The sequence below is a fragment of the Strix aluco genome, chromosome 22, assembly GCF_031877795.1.
Source record: "Strix aluco isolate bStrAlu1 chromosome 22, bStrAlu1.hap1, whole genome shotgun sequence".
NCBI lineage: Eukaryota > Metazoa > Chordata > Aves > Strigiformes > Strigidae > Strix > Strix aluco.
The window spans coordinates 5,410,602-5,430,628 of NC_133952.1; the positions used below are offsets into that span (position 1 = coordinate 5,410,602).

The 20,027-nt window shown below is 39.8% G+C and overlaps 1 protein-coding gene across 1 annotated transcript in view; it reads left to right on the forward strand.

The window, feature by feature from the left end:
• The window catches only part of PEX14 (peroxisomal biogenesis factor 14), a 79,563-nt gene that overhangs the window by 51,705 nt on the left and 7,831 nt on the right, over positions 1-20,027 (forward strand). The window contains exons 4-6 of the mRNA XM_074848523.1: positions 9,505-9,627; positions 16,549-16,634; positions 19,131-19,233. Of these exons, the coding sequence (XP_074704624.1) occupies positions 9,505-9,627; positions 16,549-16,634; positions 19,131-19,233 (312 nt within the window). The remainder of the gene's footprint in view (positions 1-9,504; positions 9,628-16,548; positions 16,635-19,130; positions 19,234-20,027) is intronic.

A 20,027-nucleotide genomic window follows, 5' to 3' on the forward strand; every position in this document is an offset into this window, starting at 1 on the left:
CAGTTAATCTTAGTCTGCAGAGGCTACTCTCTGACAGGTATTGTCTAATGTAGAAATATCAAGATGCTCTGTTAGTGTGTTTGGGGCAATCAGTAATTCCAGAGTAATATGAGGAACTGGGAATGGTATATCAGGACAGACTTTCTCATTCTTATATATAAAACTAAGTCATCCTTCAGATATTCTGACAAATCTGGTTAAAGAATTCCTTATAATGGCTTGAAATGGCTGTTCTTTTACACAGTTCCTTTTGTTTGAACACACAGCTGGGGAGAAAGAGAGTCTAGTTCTAGAATTGCAGGCCAGCCTAGTCCAGTAATAACAGATCAGCAGTGACTTCTGATCCGGAGCTATTCCACGTTAGGGCCAGTCTGCTAGGTCAGATCTAATATGGACCATATTCAGGCCCGTATCACTGAAAGGCCTGGTTATTCTTGGCTGCAGTAACAGCGGAGATGTTGGCATTATAGATGTCTGGTTGACTGCAGATCCTACAGGCCAGCTCCTTCTACTTCAGTGCTGGAATTCTTGTGACGTGCTGGTTCAAGGAGTTGGAACTACAGTTTAAAATTGGAGTTTCAAAGGTAGATCAAAACCAAACCTCCTGTATTGCCGGTGTTTTACCTTACCCAAATTTAAGACAACCTCTGGCTTTCTCCTTAGAAACTCCTAAAGATCATATCACAGATCAAAGAGTAGCCAAAGGCCAATCATTTTTTTACTATTGCTCAACAAGCTGCCTAACAGAATATTTTTCTTCCACACAAAGTAAATGGATCTGAAGCACAAATGTTTTCTGACACTGCTGTTTTAAAAATTTCTGCTAAGTTTTGGTAATGAAGTTTAGTCTCTAGGTTTTTGAAGTGCCATGTACCAAGCTATTCTATTTTTGGAAATGAACTTCCAGAAGAAATTAATATCCTTTCACCTTTATAGAATGTTTTTTTGTTGTAATTCCTAATTCAATAGAAAGGAAATTTCATAGACCTGGTGTGTTCTCTGGGTAAATGACTTCATTTATGTGTGCAGTGTTTCTCTTTCCAACCTGTCTTTCCTCCACATAGACTGTTGAACGCTTTGGGTCTGACTGCCTTCTGCTCTGTTTCTGAACAGTACCTGGCACAATACCTGCACAATGAATGCCTTTTGGGGTCTCTAAGGACTATTATAATACAAGTAACAATGATCAGGAACCATCACCATGAGACTTGTTTCTCTGCAGGAATAACAGCAAGAATCTGCAGATCATAGGTTGGGTATGCTTGGAAACTTACCCGTTTAGTGTATCTAATACTTGTTTTCTCTGGATGTGTAGTCTTATTTCTAGGGAGGTTGTCAGTTGTGGTAACAAATTACGACAGCACTGTGCTTACTAGAGTAGTGTGTTTTCCATTATCTGGATTTTCTGCCCTATGCTGTCCTCTTTTAAACAAATGTCAGAGCCTTGGTTATGTTCTATTCCTGATAAACTACCTTGGAATTGGCATCCTGGCATAGAGTCCTCAAAGCCTTCAAACTCCAAGGTAGATACTAATTTGAAATAATTTCAAATATGCAGAGGTTTTTGTTCTCTGTGTAGTGTTCTCACATCAGGTACTGGCTGAATTGAATGTCCTGCGTTCCCATGTTACATTGGCTTCCAGCTTAGTCACATGCATTGTCTCTTCATCACTAGTGGTGCAGTAGGCAGGTGGACTTTATCTGCCATCGTCCACTCAAAGGAGGCTTTCTATCACGTACCGTTCTTCTGCTTGAGTGATGATAGGAAGGAAAAGCTGAAGGCAGGAGACCTAAAAATAGGTGATGATAAAACAAAATTTCCCCCCATTTCTAGAAGGAGGGATTTTTATTTATGTTACAGGTCTTCAGAAGAAGGTACCCAAGATTGAAGTTTTGCTGTGGTTTTGCATATGCTTGTGTAGAAATTTAACTGGGCTTTGTAACAAACCTTCTGGTTCTGTAATTCAGGTTACTGAGGACTCCTGGACATGTCTTGTTTGATTTAGAGTCATGTTGCTGTCTGCCTTTTTTCTAATTTGAACTTTTTGTGAAGCAAAAATTGTGCCTGTTGAATTATGCTGTCTGCTACCTGAAGATTTGTTGTAGATTAATTCAAAAATGAGGCATTCAAATCCTCTTAAGGCTGTGATAGCACTGCATCTAATAGGACTCTTACATTTCAGAATCCCAAGTGTGAGTCCCATTATCCAGCCACTTCTTGCATGTTGTTCCTCGTATTCTCCTCTTAGTGCTTTGGCCCCTGAAATATATAGCTTAGTATTGGGAGCTTTTACTTAAGGTATCCCTTCCTTTTTTTCTATATGGATCAGAAATAACATACTTCATATAAGCAGGGAGCTTACTTTACATTAGAAGAGGAAGACCTGACCTCTCTTAATACAAGTGAAACTGTATTTTCCCTGCCTTGAAACTACCAGTGAAATACATTTTGCACTGACTTATAATGCTGTGATTTATGCTGTGATATGCTTTGTGATATTACAATGTCCTTTTGCCTTTGTGTTTGATTTTTTCCCCTCTAATAAATTTTAGTGGGTATCTTGTCAGTGAACAGGGGTATTTACCCAAAATACTCATAGAAGAATGAGGCATTCTCCATGCTGTCTGCTGCCTCAGAGAAGGAATCCTGTGCATTTTTTTCCCCTCCCATTAATCTTACCGCAATTTTTTTTCCTATATCTTTCCTCCTTGTTTGAAATAGTATTAACAAGGGAGATATTTTTAAATAGAAAACAACTAGAAGGAAACATATTTCTCTTGCTCTCTCTCATGTGCATACACATACGTGTTACACACATACATGAATGAGTGACCAGAAGCAACTTTTTCATTTTACATTTTGAACTTCTCATATATAGAAAACTGACAAGAAAAGTTGTAGTACTTGTTCCTTTTTTTTTATTCCGAGACATGCTGAGCAAGTTGCTTGCCCTTTCTTACTCAGAGTGAAAATACTTTGATCCAGTTTTCTGAAGACAATACTCATTTCATAAGAATATTTAATCAGTAGAAAATAGGGAGGATTTAGTTTGTTTGTTTAGTATTTAACCAAGTGAATAAGGCAGATTAGGGGAAGGGGGGGAGACTGGACCCATAAACAAGGTGATATATAATATTTTTTTTCGTTCTCCTTTTAAATAAATACCGATCAGCTTTATGTTCAGAGACAATAGGAGCCGTTGGCTTAAATTTGCAGTTTACTGTATTTATGGCTGTAATATCAAGGTGCTGCCGTCGTAATTTCATGCCCCAATGAGAAGAGCAAGGTCGAAGCAAATGCTTCCATCGGCATCTGCTAACACACTAACTCATAAACAAGGCCCGGCTGGATCAGGTGGCACGGAATAATACAGGCTAATGAAATACAGCACAGCTTTCCATTACTGTTAGTTTTTACAGTGTCGTCATTACGTGTAATTTATGTTTAAAAAATTCAATTTTATACAAGGCTCTGGGAAATAGGGGTCTGCAGGTCACCCGACGACTTTTAACGGCTCTGAGAGTCCTTATTGCACTCTACTGTTCCAACAAAATGTTAATAATAAATAAAAAAAAATCCTCTTTTACTTTTTCTCTGGTTTGCATATCTTGCTCTGTCTTTTTAATTACAAGTGGCTAAGGAGAGTTTGGGGCTCTGGATGATGTCAGGAGTTGTCCCCTTTACTGATGCTCCCAGAGGGGGGTTACTATCTGCTTGCTTTGCTTTTGTCTGTCTATCAATCACCTGGGGTCCTGTAAATGGAGTAAACACAGCTGAGGAGAGGGAGATACTTAACAACCTCTCTCCCAAACCCTCACCCTCTGACATTGCCCTCCTCTCCTCCATTACACTTCATTTTATTATAGACTCCAAAAAGCTTGGCCAGGAAGAGAAACTGCTGCCAGATTTATTTATTTATTTATATTTGTTATGCCAAAATACTTTTTATTTTAACCTTTTCCTTCCTGGTTGGCTCACTATAATTCTTAGCAGTGTACCATCAGTCAGGTTTTCCTTCCTTATTTTAGTGCTGTGCAACTGAGGTTAGAGCACCTTTATCAGTTGATTGCTGCTTAGTCACCCTGATGGGTTAAAGTATATAATGTTCCTTAAAGACTGCAATTGCATAATTAACAGTCTCCTAGATGAATAAAGCTGTAAGAATTCAAAGCCCTTTCAGTAACTTTTCAAATTACTTTTATTTCTGCATTTTTTGGCCTGACAGTTGAGACCAATCATTTTTCCTTTGATGTTTGGGTTCCTTTACAGACAGTTTGAGCTGGAAGTGCAGCAGCAGGATGTTTATATTTGAATACAGTGTCTTAATGTAAATGAAGGGTAAAAAAATCAGTGATGTTTCTGAGACCTTAGGTTTTGTTAAAATATTGGGGTTGGGCTCAACCTCATGAATGCCCTATGAACTAAGGTGTGTGAAAGAAAATGAATCAGGAGACTATGCCTTTTTGACCTTTCTGAAATGTGTTCAACTAAGCACAGAGTAGGATATAGGACAAACATTTGATAAAAGACTCATCCAGCACTGCATGTAACTGACTGAACAGGTGGAATCATTAGTCTGGATCAGATCCCAGAAGGTTTTTATGATGATTCTTTTAAAATGTGGCCATGTTCTTTCTGAGCAGAGTTGACTCAGTGGCTTCCAGGAACAGGAGCGTAATGTCATTTCAGGGTGTCTACCAGTAGCTCTTCCTTTTAGTCATGCACTAACTTTGGGTAGTCATATAGTTTGTTGTAGCTAAACAATTTGTCCAGTTCTATTTTGTTTTCTTCTTAATAGAAAGTGTGTGCATGTGTGAGGAAAGCAACAGATAGCACCCTGCGCCCCATACCCCTCCCCTGCCTTTTGTCCCTGCAAAAGGGTAGGTGTGATGATTGTTCCAGGGTGGTCTCTCAGAGTGGTAATAAAGCTGGCTTTGGAAACCCACAAAAGGAGCTTAATTCTTTCCACCACCTCGCCCTATTATGGCAGAATTCTTAATTTCTTCCTAACCAGAAATCTTCTCCCTAAAACTAATGTTGCCTTCAGGTTGTGAAAATCTTGCATGAATTACTGGATTGAGCAATGCAAGGAGGAATATAATGAAGAAAAAGTTATGCTCAGTGCATGAAATGGGAAAAAGGGTTGTCACTGAAATGTCAGAGCCTGTGTCAGAGGAGAAGAAGACTTAGTGGCTCATCTAGTTAGGTTCATGCAAGGGTTTTGCATTGCAATTATTGCTACTGTGTTTCATCCAGAAAATAGAGAAGAATGGATTTATAGTAAAACAACGGATTGGGACTCACATCTCCTGAGTTTTATTTTCTGACTGTCGAGAGATTCAGTTCTGACCTTGGAGCACTTCTCATAGCTGTATGTCTCACTTCTTCCTCATCTGTAAAATATGGATAACAGTACTCCTCTAAGTACTCCTCTACTTCAGAGTGGTCGTAAGAGGAACAGTATTTTGATGTACATGAGGTCCTTGTATTAAATAGTAGTAGGTATTATAAAAGGGCCTAAACAGACAGTCAAGTCTTAAAAGTTCTTGGGCAGAGGAGCTTTTTATACAGTACCTGAGGTGCAGGCACCAAGAGATGTTTGTGACAACCCATTTTATTCTCTGACTTGCTCTGATTTTGTGTTTGACTACAATTTACAGAGGCTGAGTGATCCCTGAAAATTGAGTGGCAGCAGTGACAATCACAAAAGAGGGTCAGCAGGAACCTTTGAGTGCAAAACAATCATGGGTGCTGGATTATTCAAATCAACACCCTGAAGCCTGAAAAGGAAATTTTAAGGCTTTGTGAAAATTATGACTAATTCTTTGCAATGGCTGTGGTGCTGTAGAGGAATGAAATGGATGGCTGGGGGAAGGGAATAGGTTTGCATTCTGTAGGGCTATGAAGACAGTTTCCTTGCATCCTTCTCCTCAGCTCAGTCCTTGCTCAGTACCCTCTGCGGTTAGATTATTCCTTGCAGATAGCAATCAACTGGAAGGAAGTGTGTGTCTAATTTGCATGAGATTATTTAAAACAAAAAAAAAGGTCTGCATTAGTCAGGGTGATGGTAAACAACGCAAAGAGATGCCTTTTATAATATAGCCGTGGCTCAGCTTTCAAAGCCAAATATAATTCACTTACAATTGGCAGTTTCCTTTATTGTTCCTTTTAACCTTTTGCATTCTGCATGGTCTTGATCTTGCTGCAACTCCAGAAGAACTAAAATGTTTGTTTTCCCAAGTGTTGAGAAAGTGGATTTAGAGCAATTCTTCTGTTAAACTGAGGTGATTTTCTTGACATACCTATTTGAGAGTTATATTAGACACAAAGCTCCCGTTCTTGTGACACTGCTTTTGCGTCCAAGGGAAGTGGTATCATTTTTGGGTTACCAACGTCCTGCTAGATTAGAACAATGCGTGGACCATGGATACTTTTTTATATAATGCAGTGATAGAAGGACTGTGATAAAATAAAGCAAGGGTGAGATATTGGAACAGATAATGCTTTGATCTGGTTTAGAAATTCCCACTTTTCTGTGTAATTAATATATTGAGGTTGAATAATTTGGGGCATAGAAAACTCATACTGTGTGCATACATGTGTGTAGGTGGTGAGTCTGAAAAATATTCAGTCCAAAGGGAATTTTGATGACTTAGTTATAATTGCCCGAGGACAGTCTTAGAATATCTTGTACATTTTTGTTAGTGTGAGTGAGAAATGACAACCATGAAGAGGACAGGTATATTTCTGAATCCACAGATGACTAGTTGCAGTGCAGACTTACTCCATATATATGCTTAAGGAATCAGATCTGGGAGATTATTCCCTTGATGCTTGGAGGCCAAGATCACAGGGCCTTAAAAACATCTGGTTCGGATGAATAAAAAGGAGGTGTTCCAAGGTGATGGCACTCCCAGTCTTCTCCTCTGATAATCAAGAAGGGATGTAGTTGTGATGTTCTTTTGAATAATGCCACTAGTACCATGAACAAGACCACTTCACAAGGTAACAGAATAGTCCAGGGAAGTAATAACAATTTTAATTTGCACTGCTTTGCACAGGATTCAAATGTGAACTCAAATGCAAAAGGTTTCCCATCATTCTATCATTCACATCAGCTTTTTTTGCGCAGTACAGCAGGGTTTTAATGGAAACAGTGATACTTGAGTGTCCCTACTTGGCAAGATCAGAATAATTCTAGATGCGCATTTTATCTGCAAAAGATTTTAGCTTTTTTTCTCAAACAGGATGAGAATAGAAGGGGTAGTATGGTTAGGAAACCATAAGCATTGTTTCCTTCTCTTTTTGTAGAATGAATTAATGATCCTCCGTAACTTCTGTATGTTTCTAAGCATTAAATATTATCAGATTTGCTATCTTTGTATGGAAATAGAACTAAATTCCCTATTCTAGTGGGAGCCACATTTGCAGCCAGCAGATAATGTCTCCGTCTTTATGAAATTCCATAGTTGCTAGTGAACTGCAGTGTTGGCATCTGTTTATGCTTTCTCCTACACTGGATAATTAGGAGCTGGTTCAAATAGTTTCTTTCTGATTAGGACTTCACTTTTTAACATGGATTAGACACCATAAATACTGCTTTTGTGACTAGAACAGTAGGCTGAGTTGTGTTCATGTGTCTTTTATTACTCTTGCTGCAAGTCTTGTTCCATACTGTTACGTGTGGTTTTGGTTCCTTACTATTTGAGGCTTGCATCAAATAGAAATAAAGGGGTGATTTTGTCAGATTGCAGGACCAGAGATCAGAAACAGTTTTCTGATACTGTTTCTGACTCTGACAATATTCTGTTATGTTAGAAAAATCACCTGACTTCTCTGTGCATCAGTATCTGCACTGTAGAGTAGATAGAATAGTATCTCACAGGAACTCACAGTATCTCATGTACTCACAGGAATAGGGAAAAGATCTGTTAATAGTCATAAAGCCTTCTGAATACCAGAAGCACTGTGTTAGTGCTTTACGATATTAAGTAACAGTTCTGAGACAGACTTGTGTATTTATTTCTGGCAATACTGTTTGTGCTACAGATTATTCTGTCTAGACCCGCAGTATGCAGTGAAGTTTGAGATCCTGAAAAAAATTTCTCAAAACTTAGGTAATATGCCCAGAAACGGGACCATTTTCTATATTGTGTCTCCCAGTAATGTTAAAAAGCCAAGTGTTTTAAAGGATTAAGTTCAGGAATTTAATCTACCAGCACTACTTCATGGATCTCGAGTGGAGGTGATGGAGAGAAAGTATTCCCCCGTTTTTCCCCCACTGCTGTCATATTCATACCATTTTCCTCACTGTGCTCAGTTCCTACAACAACTGTGTGAGAATCGAGTGGTCTGTCTCTTTCCTTCTAAATCTCTTTCCTTAAATCTATATTCTCCCTTCCAACCTTTCCAAATGTTTTTGCATACATGCTGCATGTATAGTAAAAGGTCCCGAATCACTTCACATGTTCGTCATAGTAGGGACACTGGCTTTCTATCTGCTTCTGTGCAGGAGAATAACATAACAAATACACAGCTGTCCAGGCCCCACATCATGGTTGCCATCTGAGTACTAAATTCTTTTTCTAGAGGATGTTTTCTCCTGTTGGAAAAAATAATCCAGCTGTGCATGCATCTTCACAGATGCTGGTCATCGTGAATCCTTTAGCTGCTTTTCTTTTCCCCCTTGTTGGCCAAATCCTTTCCGTATGTTGTGGCCAATTACAGATGGTCATCTGGGCATTTCCTGATGGCAGGAGTGACTGCACCAACATGTACCATGTGTGCAGTGTTACTACAGCTCTGTGTGAAATAAAAACCAGGCTGCCCTAGGGCAATCTAATCATGCAGCAATAGGCCGGGGCAATGCTAAGCTGAAAGTTTGGGCTTGGCCTTGTTTTGATCTGTTTTGTTATAGTTTTATTTCCTCCTTACATTCTGTGTCCCATTCATACTAATCACAGTCAGTCCTGATTTTTTCTTTTTATTTCTGCATTTGTCATAAAATAAAGCAAATTATTCCCGTCTTCGGAAACGATCTAGACTAATTAGTCGTCTAACCCAATAATTAGTTTTTTGTTTCCCTGTCTGTTTTCATGCATTATTGTTAGTTTTTTCCCCTCTTTTTTTTTTTTACACCATTACAGATTAAAATGAGCCACATTTGCAGTTGATGGTATCTTTTTTTCGGGGGAAGAATGGAGAATTGCAATAGAAAGCTACTTCAAAAGCAGCAATAAACTCAAGGATAAATTAAGGAAATTGAATGAGCCACATTTGGAAGCAGCGTTGAGGCTAATATTCTGTCGCTTAAGGTTAAATTGCAACAGAGAAAGAGAGAGGGAGACATTCCAGTGAATCCAAAATTGGGGAGGCATTACTGCTCAAGTCAGTGCCAAAATTCTTTGCAGCTTGAAAGGGTTCTGCCTGGCTTGAGAATTTAATTATGCGTGCATCAAGTGGGTAAAGGTGCTAAACTGATTTCATTTCCTCTGCTCCCCCAGGCCTGACAGATGAAGAGATTGACCTGGCCTTCCAGCAGTCGGGCACGAGCACGGATGAGCCACAGTCCCCAGGTCCTCCTACACAGCTGCTGCCAACTCAGCCCGCTCACCCTGTGGTGCATAGTAAGTAACACTTTGAAAAACAGCTGGTTCCGTTGCTTTCTGCAGTGATTTCTGCAGCATTTTCACAGATTTCTGTGCCAGATCCTAGGTTTCAGTTCAACTAATGCCACACTTTTTGTCAGAATCGGACACCAAATGTTACTTTGCGTGTACCTCATGCTTGTTAATGCAAGATCACATTACGCAAGGAAAATGAGATACAAATGATCATCGTCTACAAACAAACATCATACGTACTGGCCTGTGACACCTCTTGACCTGAAGATGTGTGGTCAATACAAATTAGATTCTGACCCACTATAATGACTTGAAAAAAGCATTTAGTCAACAGAGGACTCAGTCTTCCTCTAAAACTTAAGGTCATGCTTCCCTTCATCAGGAGGGTTTTCTAATATTTAGATCATTAATATATGATAGAGCTGATAGATTCTTAGATAGAAGGTGCTGTGAAAGTACAACACTATTAAATCTTTAGTTATGGCAACAGTGGACTCTGTTCAATAAGCTATTGGACTCAGCGCAAAGTTTTGTATTTTAGTTAGAGGATTTGTTTTCTTAACTAGTCAGGCAACTGATCAGTTCATAGAATCATAGAATATCTCAAGCTGGAAGGGACCCATAAAGATCATGGAGTCCAACTCCCTGCTCCTCACAGGACTACCTAAAACTAAACCATATGACTAAGAGAGTCGTCCAGATGCTCCTTGAACTCTGACAGTTAATGCCTCAAACAGTTACTTGAAAGAGGTGTATTTTCGGCACGAACAGCAAGCTAGAATGTAAGGTCTTTAGGACTTAGTCTGTGACTTCCATGTGTGAGTTTAAGGTCTGACACAATGGACCCCCAGTATGAGCGAGTTTTAAAAGTGCCATCAGGTTACAGGTAATAATGGGCAGTTAATATGGATCCTTAATTTTAACAAGCTTTCTCTCTTCAATCTAAAATAATCTGAGGGGTGACAGCAGAAATTCTGTGTAGACTGTGTGGATGTGATTGTATGATTTTGTGTACAAAATACACTCTCAAAGAATTTTTAAAGTCCCAACATAATCTGTGTAGACTCAAAATTTACATATATATTTGCATTTTAAAACAAACCTCGCAAAAAAGTATCTAAGCTCCAAACAATAAAAACCAAAGTACACACCATTAAAAATCCATCAAAAGAAGCTGTTCAGCTCACATGTGTGTCTGGCAGTTTGAAAATCACTTCACTTACCTGCCAAGTATTAAGAACAGGATTTTTATACTGTTCCTAAACACCTCCAGGTTGAATATTGACCAAGGCAACAGTCCACTTAGGACTCTGTTTATTAGTTTATGGCATAGTTTTGCTATTGCTAGAGACAGTACTAGACTTGCTTTCTGAGTTTTTAAATACTCTGGCTTGGCACAGTTGGGAAGAAAAACATTTGTGGTGGAGTTGGGCTCAGAACTAGAATGTTTTTAACTGTTGTATTGGGCGTGCTGGTGAACTTCAGGACTCAATTCTGCCTCCTGGGCTAATACCTGTCTGCTGTGTTCCACAGAAAATGCCAGAAAAGCAAAATCTGCGCTCTTGATGAAGAAATGGCGCCAGATCCCTTAGTGCTATCTGTTGCTCATTCACCTAACTCTTATCACAGCCCAGTATTGGAAGAGTTAATCTTCCCTTATTTGTAGTGTTCTACTAGTATGAGTAGGGCAGAAAAGAAGTATGCAATTCAAACTGGAAAACATTGTCATCACTGTTAACCCTTGCAGCTTTATCACTGTTTTTTTCCCTTTTACTATTCTGGCTTTCCTCAAAGCACCAGCTCCCAATTTCTTCTTACTAGGTAAGAATCCTAACTAGTATTTAGACATCAAAATGTTCCCAGTAACAGTTTCAAAGAGAGGTCTGAAAGTATCTGAGCATTACAGAATCTCAGAAACCAAAGGTGAATAAAAATACCACCAAAGTAAAGCTTTTTTAGGGGTTGTATTGTAAACTGGTGCTCTAGCTTTGTGATCTGATTGGTGCTTTTTGAATAATTTGAATCAGAAGCTTTTGCATGTGAGCCAGTCCTTTTTAGCAACCCCCAAAATCAGGGAAATGGTGACAATAGGTTCATTAGGTATTGTTCCTCCCCTCCTTAGCCATTCTTTGTAGACCTTCTATGTAAGCTTAACCTCTAAATGGATGTATAAAAAGAATAAATAGTTAAATATACATGGTATTTATTTGACCAAAATATTTATTTTGATTAGGCATCATCTGTGCCCCATTCTAGTCCTTGACTGGTGTAGTTCTGGTGTTGTTAATGATGGATCCATCTTTGTGTCTTCCTGTTAAGTGTTTTCCGTGGTATCAGAACTGCAAAAAGAATATGTGAATTTCTCTAGAGCTGATGGATGAGACTGTGCAGTGGCTCAGTGCTCTTTCAAGGTGCCTTGTTTGCTGTAGGTTATTTCATCAGTTGGTTGCTAATCCTGTAATGAATATTTCTGAATTGGTCCAAACCTGCTCCAGGACAGTTGTTTCTGTGATAGTTTACTAAGTCAATTTATCTTTCACAGATTTGCCAGGGGTTGTCATGTAGAGAGAAAGATAGATACTACTTTTTATGTCTATCTGTTATGCTTATCTTCTTACAGAGTACTCATGACACTAGTGTTGGAATGCTTCAAGGTTTGAAGTTCAAAAGTATATATCTAAAGGACTAATGAGATAGGTAGACTGCTGAATCTATAAGTTGACTCGTTGATGGGAACAACTCATACTGGAAGAGCTGATATTGAAAAAGTTTATGAGTTATATTTACCTTCCCCAAAGAAGACATCTGAGTTTTGTGCAAAGCGGCATCTGATCTGCTGGAGTGTAGGTCTTGAAGACTGTGAACCACTTTGTGTTTGATATTTTTGGTTCTTTTTAAGGTTTTTTTGAGTAGTTTTGACACCTCTACACAAAATCATAAATCTAGAGAGAAAGAATTACCCCCCACAGAGCAAAAAGGAGAAACAGTTGAGGAGGGTACTGTGCTGAAAAGCACCGGCTAGTGTCTTAAGAAACCCAATTTCTCTCTGTCCCCCCTCCACAGAAGGTGTTGCTGCTTCATGTTTAAAAAGTATGTTAAAACTGTGGGTTAAGAGTACAGAAGTTCAGGAGGGCTTCAGAACCATCTCGAGAGTTTATCCAGCAGGAATGGAGGAAATGGATGAGTTGGTGATCTTGCCATCAACTCCAGTGCAAGATGTCCACTCTTGTGTGTCAGAGCAATAAATCCTATGCACACCTTTTGATTTTACTTGCTTGATCTTCTGCTGTTGTCAGTCAGCTCAGTCTGTCCTGATTTTTAAAGTTTCAGGAAATAATTCATACCACTTAAATACTTCCTTTTGTACAATTGAACTGCTAGTGTAGATATTACTTCATGTTCTAATGTTTTGTTGGAAATAGCAGTTACCTATGTAAGTACTTTCTTATTCTTGAAGAGTTGACAAGAAAGAAGCGTGTTTGTAAGCCTTCAGAGTGGCATAGATCTTGTATGCCAAACTCCTCCTGGGTTTGGTTTAAGAGAAGCAATAATAGCTTTTGGGAGGAAGAGACAAGAGTTAAGTTAAGTTTCTAGACACTGTATTTTCACTCAATACCATCTCTACTATTTCTCCTCCTGTTCTGGAGGAGTAATTCCTTCCCTCCAGTTTGTACTTTTGCCAAGAGGTGTCAAAACTGCTTAAAAAAAAAAGCTTAAAAAAAGCTTGAATTTGATTAATATAGAGAAACAAGACTTTGCCTGACTGATAATAAAACTGATAAATGACATTTGAATTACTTGTAGCAGTAATTTATTACATAAAATATCTTTTATTTGACATGCGATTAGTTGCTGGAAGCATCACTCAATCTGACTAGTTTAAACATGCTCTAAAATGAACCCCCAGTAAAAAACCAGGGCTGTCTGCTGTTGGCGTTATGAAATATACTAATCCAGCAATGAGGACAAAAATCTGACTTTAAATATTTAAATGATTAATTGGGTTTATATTATTTTTTTTTACCTTTCTAACCCTTATAATTACAAGCAAACTCAGGGGAGTTTCTGAGCAAGGTGTGCAAAGCTGCATGTTTATCATCCAGGTATTGTCTGTGTTCTTCCCCATGGTGTTTATGGTCTCCATTTATGGGGTTTTGTGCAGATTTTACACCTGCTTAAAAATCAGCTCCAGTGACTGTTTTTCTTGCCGTTTGGATCTTCTTCTCCCACCCCTGTGTCTTCATTATGTGGGAGGCTGTAGAATACAGACTGTTTTCTCTAACAATTAAAAATGGTAACTAGAATCCAAACTCTTTTTTCCCCCAACTCCTCTCCATAAGTTCACTGTTTGCTCTTGGAAAATCACCTCTTCCAATCTCAGTTTCTATAGGTTTAAGTGTGGATACTAGTGAGGCTGACCTTACTTGGATGCACAAGGCCTAATTAATTGATGTCAGGAAAGTTAATTCTGAGATGAATGAGGATCTTAAAAATAGTGTTTACTCTGAAAGTGCAATTTACAGTTGCTGCAGTGAAAATTAAATATGCTTATAGAAAACACAGACTTACAGCTGGATAAAATGTCTGTGTCCCTTCCGTTTGCCTTTTGAGTGTCTCTTAGTAGAATGGTTTGTTACTTCCCCAGTGCATAAACTGAAGAGTAACTGGGCTATTAGTGTGTTTTCATTTTCTCTGAATATACTCCAGTTTTACAAGTGGGGAAATTGAGGATATGCAAAGAAGTCAGTGTGAGCACCGAGGTTACAGCTGAGAAACTTCTAACCCTCCACCCCATGTTTTAGAGTATTGCAGAAAAGAAGGAAGACCAAATGTGGGTTTTAGGCAGAGCTGTGACATTCTTCATAACATTGTAAAGTTGATGTGGTCAATGCAGAGCCTTTACTGCGTCCCTCACTCACTCGCTTTTCCTCTCCACCCCCCTCACTTTTTTTTTGCCACAAGACAGAATTATTTCACACATCTCTAAAACGAGTAAAATGGCATTTCAGCTTCTTGTCTTTATAGACTCTCTGAACTTTAGGAAAGATCATTCTGGTCCCTTTTCATTAATAATGAAAACCAGGGGGCAATAAAATGTTCTTAGCTCAAGCATTACAGGGATGGAGGGAGAGATGAGTGAGGTGAAAGGGCAAAACGGACAGGGTCCCACAGGTGTCTCTCCTTTCTGCTCAGAGGTCACTGCAGCTGGGAGGTAGGTAGGGACAGCCGGTCAAGGACTGCCATGGACGGGGCACGGTTGGACCCACAGACCCATCTGAGATTCATTAACCCTCTACAATAGGCTGTTCAGCCTGGAATAAGTTCTGTTGTCACAGAAGGATATTTTTAGTCAGAAGTTCAGGACAGAGAACTGGATAACCAAGAGACAGAAATGACAGTAGGAGTGGAGTAAGGAAGGAAAAGTGGGATGGATGACTGGGGTTTGCGGCAAGATTAGCCAGAGATCATTTTAAATCCTGACATGTACACAGCCAGTTACTGCAGCTTAGCTGACGTGTGTTAACTCATTAAGTTAAAAAGTTATGATAATTTGATCATGTGCTTAAGCTCCAAAACTGCAACTGCAGCAACCCAAAATACTACTGGTGACACTATTCACCAATTCTGACAGAGCTGCTTTAATTTGTTCGGATTTCTAGCCAGTGGATAATTTGAGGAGCTGTGTCCTAAAACGTAGCAAGATGCTGTGAGTGCCAGTATTTGAGAGTCAGTGCCAGTGTGTAGGGCCTGAGGGCTGGGATTAGGAGTAACTCATGCAATGAAATGCCTGTAGATCTCAGCAACAGGAAAAATGGCACTAGGTGAACAAAGCAGAAAGGAGACAAGCTTCCAGTCTTTCAGCCAGTTAAGTCTCCCTTTGAAAGCCTAAATTGAAACTTTGGAGAACAGAATGCATTTCTGAGACATTGTAGGTCACATGTGGATTTGGATCTGTCTGTTTGGAGACTGTATACCGGCCTCCACCTCATCAGTTCTGCCCACATCCTGCCACTGAACTTTAGGAAAGATCACTCTGCATCCTCTTTATTATTAAAGAAAACCGGGGGCAGTACAAGATTTGTTAAGGGAACTGCGAGGGAGTGGAAAGGATAAAGCTGGTGGAAAACTACAGGTGTGTTCTGATTCTGCTTGAAGGAGCACAGCATACCATATCTTTGCTTTGCTCTGTGGAGTTTCTAAGCTTCTGTGCAGAATTGTATGTTAAATATCTCAAGCTTTTATCTACTTCTTTACCTCTCTCTGTAGGTATTTAATTGCATATTTTCTCTCTGCTGTTTATGTGTGCTTTGCTCCCTATTCGTAACTAAGGCTTGAAAGACACTGTATCCTTCCTTATTGAAATGGTCAGTAATTGCTGACATGGTGTTCATAAACCCATTTATGGCCCTGCTAGATTTCTCTTCTTTCTCAAAACACTTCCTTCTTTCTTTTTTTCTGCAGTCTTCTGGGTCTCTGGCTTTGTCCCCGTTTTCAAAAATTATGATAGTGGAGAACGATTGGTATTCAGATAATGAGTTAACCTTAGCTAGTACTAACACCACAGACAGTCTGGGGAAAGTGCAGTAGGGTTCAGAGTGCCTTCTACAAGGGAAGAGTAGGGCAAAACAGCTTGATGGAACTTTTTTAATTGCTGCTGTGATTTGTCTCCCTTTGACACTTTGTGCAAGGCCAGTGTCAATGCTGGAGGTCTGGAGAGATGTTTCAATGTCCTAGGGCCAGAAGCCTGCACACTGCACCTGAGGGACTACCAGCATCTTAATGCCCCCTACTCAGTAAATCTATGCCTGCTAAGAAGCAGCAAAACTGGCATTATTCATTACTCTTTTCTCTGATAAAACGGGTGTATGCAAATGTTGTCACCTGCAGTTCTGACTATGATTATTTCTTGATTTTGGCCTTTAGGTCCACCTGGCTCCAGATGGAGAGATTATGGGGCTTTGGCTATCATAATGGCAGGAATTGCCTTTGGATTCCACCAGCTCTACAAGGTAATATCTCCCTCACTACTTTCACACTGTACTCTGAGAACATGATGGTATGCTGGTTCCAAGTTGGTGAAGCATCTCTGTTCTTACTGGCCATCAGTATATTTGAGAAATGCAGAAACTTAACGTGAAAATGCATAGTCAAAAAGTGGCAAGCAGACAAAACTAGTTTTTAGCAGCGGATCTCAAACTGCTAGAAACAAGATCATTTTCATCGTGTATATGTATTTTGGACTTTCTAAAGTTGGGGAAACTAAGCACATTTCAGCAAAGGGATTCTCTCACATTGGCCAGCCGACATTACTGTCATAGCCCCAGTCTAATGATTTGTGTGCACTGGTGATCCTGCACCATGGGTAGGAAAGAATCTTCTCTGACCGACCAGAATGTTGGAAGAAAGGTCCTAATTTCCAGATCTGCCGTACATCCTGTATTTCTACTCCAGTGTGCTTAGAACAAGGTAGAGTGAGTGTGTGTGTCTGCTTGTGTACTGTAGAGACAGCATCCCCTTCTTACTTCTTGTGCAGTGTTTCTCTTTCACTCTGGATTTGCTTTCTAGCAATGTGGTAAGTGACATTAGATAATATCTTTGGTAAACAATCATATTCTGTGGCTACATAGAAAGACATAAGTGGTTTGGGTCAACACAGCAGAGTGTAAAGAGCTTTGGTTCAGTAGAAGTTATGTTTTATTTTTGGAAAAGGGACAGAGATGAAGTCTTAATGAGAGCTTGATGGTTTTCATGTTTGTTCTTTAATTAACAATTACTGCCTTGCTTAGTAAAATCTATTTTACAAATAAAAGTGTTGGCCTTCTAGGTTAAAACTACTTTTCTTATCCTGTCCTATAATTAATTTTCTGGGCCAAGCAACACGTTCCATCTCTGCAAGTAAAGTTACATGACTTAAGAGAATGGCTTTTTGTTGAGATATGTTGTCCCTATGGTTTTGTATTACAGTAGTGATGCCAACCTTTACTGATCTTTTCATTCTTGCAAAGAAGGGTGAAGCTGATAAGTGTCCAGAGATGTTAAGACAACAGCTGCTGGACCTTGCAGACCTGAACCTATTGCTGTTACTAAATGACACATATCTAACACATATTGATGATTTACATAATTTTTTTTGGTGCATCACTGATGCTGTTAATATATCCTACTGCTGTATTCTTTGTTTACAGATCTTGCTCTGCTGTCTATCCAAACTTCATAAGGCCTATTGTGTGCCTAGCAGAAACCCATACTCTTTTGTAGGAGTTAAGAAATCTTTGGAAACAGTTGATAAATTCCCTCTGTCCTTTATGCGATTTTGAGGGAGTTTGCAAATAGTGATTTTATATGAAAGATAGGATACTAGGATACAACATAGTTGTCCACGTGTGTTCTGTGAAGATTGAGAGAGAACTGTGTGTGAAAGTCATCAAAAGCTATTTGCTTTTCAGAATGTCTGAGTGTAAACATGTACACGTACACGTGCTTTGTGAGGGTAAGAGCTGTGTACAGCAACACTGAAGTCTTAAACCAGTGCTATTACATGTAAAATAAAGAAGGCTGTCCCACACATGTCAGTTTGGATAGTCAGCTCTGTCTCAGGAATAATCCTGTATGTTCGGCCCTGAAGTGGGTACAGGGATCAAAAACCAGGATGAAGGAGAATTGATAGGCGCTCTCAGGACTATTTCCACATCCTAGACCGTCCTTCTCTCACATTTTTTTCATCTGCCACGTTGTGCTTGGATGTGCCCTTGTTAAAGGGCATGTTCAGTTCGTAGGAGCAGTGCTGCAGAAGGATCCACGGTAGTTAGAGGAGAGTTGTGACCTGTTAGGTCTAGTCCATCCTCTGCAAGAGCAGAGTGAGATAGATTTCATGGCTGTGTACGGTGTCACTGAACTGCCTCCCATCCTGTACTAGCTTGGCTCTCACTTCCTTTAGCCCTGGTTCCTTAGTTCTACTGCTGTTAACTCTGCTCCGTTTCCTTTTTCTTCCCATGCTCCAGATCTCTGCTTTTCCCTCAGTGACTCATAACCCTTCCCCTGCCAAGGTTCAAAAGATTTAATAATACCTCTCATTCCCTGGCTTGTGCTTCCTCTGGCCCTTTCCTGGGCCTTTCTCCTCTTCTTCCCACTTCTGCATTTCTTGCCTTGTGGATGTAGCTCAGATGTTGTGGCACATCAGTGTGTTCACATTCGAGAGTGTACGATCTGAAACTGTACTCTATATGTGATGGATGTTTCTCCAGACTGAGAGCTGCCCCAGGAAACCTTCAATGGCATTAGGAACTGGTTTTTAGCACCCAAAAATGTAACTGCAGAACTCATATCTTATCTTCTCCAACTTCTTTTAACACCTACTGTAGAGGGAATTTCTTTTCTCAGCCAGGTGTGTGGCTCTGTGATAAAGGCTGAGGTTTGGGTGGTGGGCTTTGAGGATGTTTCAGGTAGATCAGAAAGACCGCTTTGCATATCCCTGTTTCCTAAGAAAGTTTCTGTACTCCATGCAGAAATACCTGCTTCCTCTCATCATGGGAGGCAAAGAAGACAGGAAACAGCTTCAGAGGATTGAGTCAAACATTTCTGAGATGAGTGGCAGTGTGACACAGACAGGTAAAGATTAATGACTCCATCAATTCATCCCTCAAAGCCTTTCTCCCTGTATCCTCCATTCTGCCAAGACTCCCACCCTTTTCTTTCCCTCCATCTCCACTTTATGTGGTGACTTCATTTATCTGCTCTGAGAATCTGTTCACATTTGCAAATGAAGCCGCCGTCATTTCGGTTTAATTTGAAATTGCTTGTTTACTGTCGGCGCGGCCTCAATTAATTATGTTTTTACGGAAAGGCTCCCAACCTCAGAATATTAATAAGGGGAATAAAATGACAGCCTTTCGGAGGGCTGTAAAGTTCATTTTTAATTTCTGCTTCTCTGATGTTTTCAGGGGCTTTTTTTTGGTGCTTTCCCCCCACCTTCCATCTGAAAATCCGAGGAAGGGTCAGGAGAGTCTGTAATTACTGTGCCTCCCTGACCTTAGCCACCTTCTCTGTTATTGACTCTATAGGGTGTCTGTTCATTACCCGATGCCCTAATGATGGTCTGGATTAGCTGTTACCTGTCACACCAATAGAGTTTTTAATTTTATTTTATTTTATCAGCTTGTTTACTGCCTAGAAGCTTTGGATAAAGTACCAAAGTAGAAAAAGTTCTCCTACAGCTGGAGTTGGAGTCCAGGAGAAGTTCTTCCATGTTTGCTGGGGTGTAGGAGGGAATACAGGGTGTTCCCTTGAAATAAAAGGGGAAAAGTGCAAAGTATATTCAGTTGGTGGGATGGAAAAAAGTATGATTTTCAGCACTAACTCCGTTGAAGATGTTGGGGTTGAAGGAGCTGGTGGGTTGAGAGTGG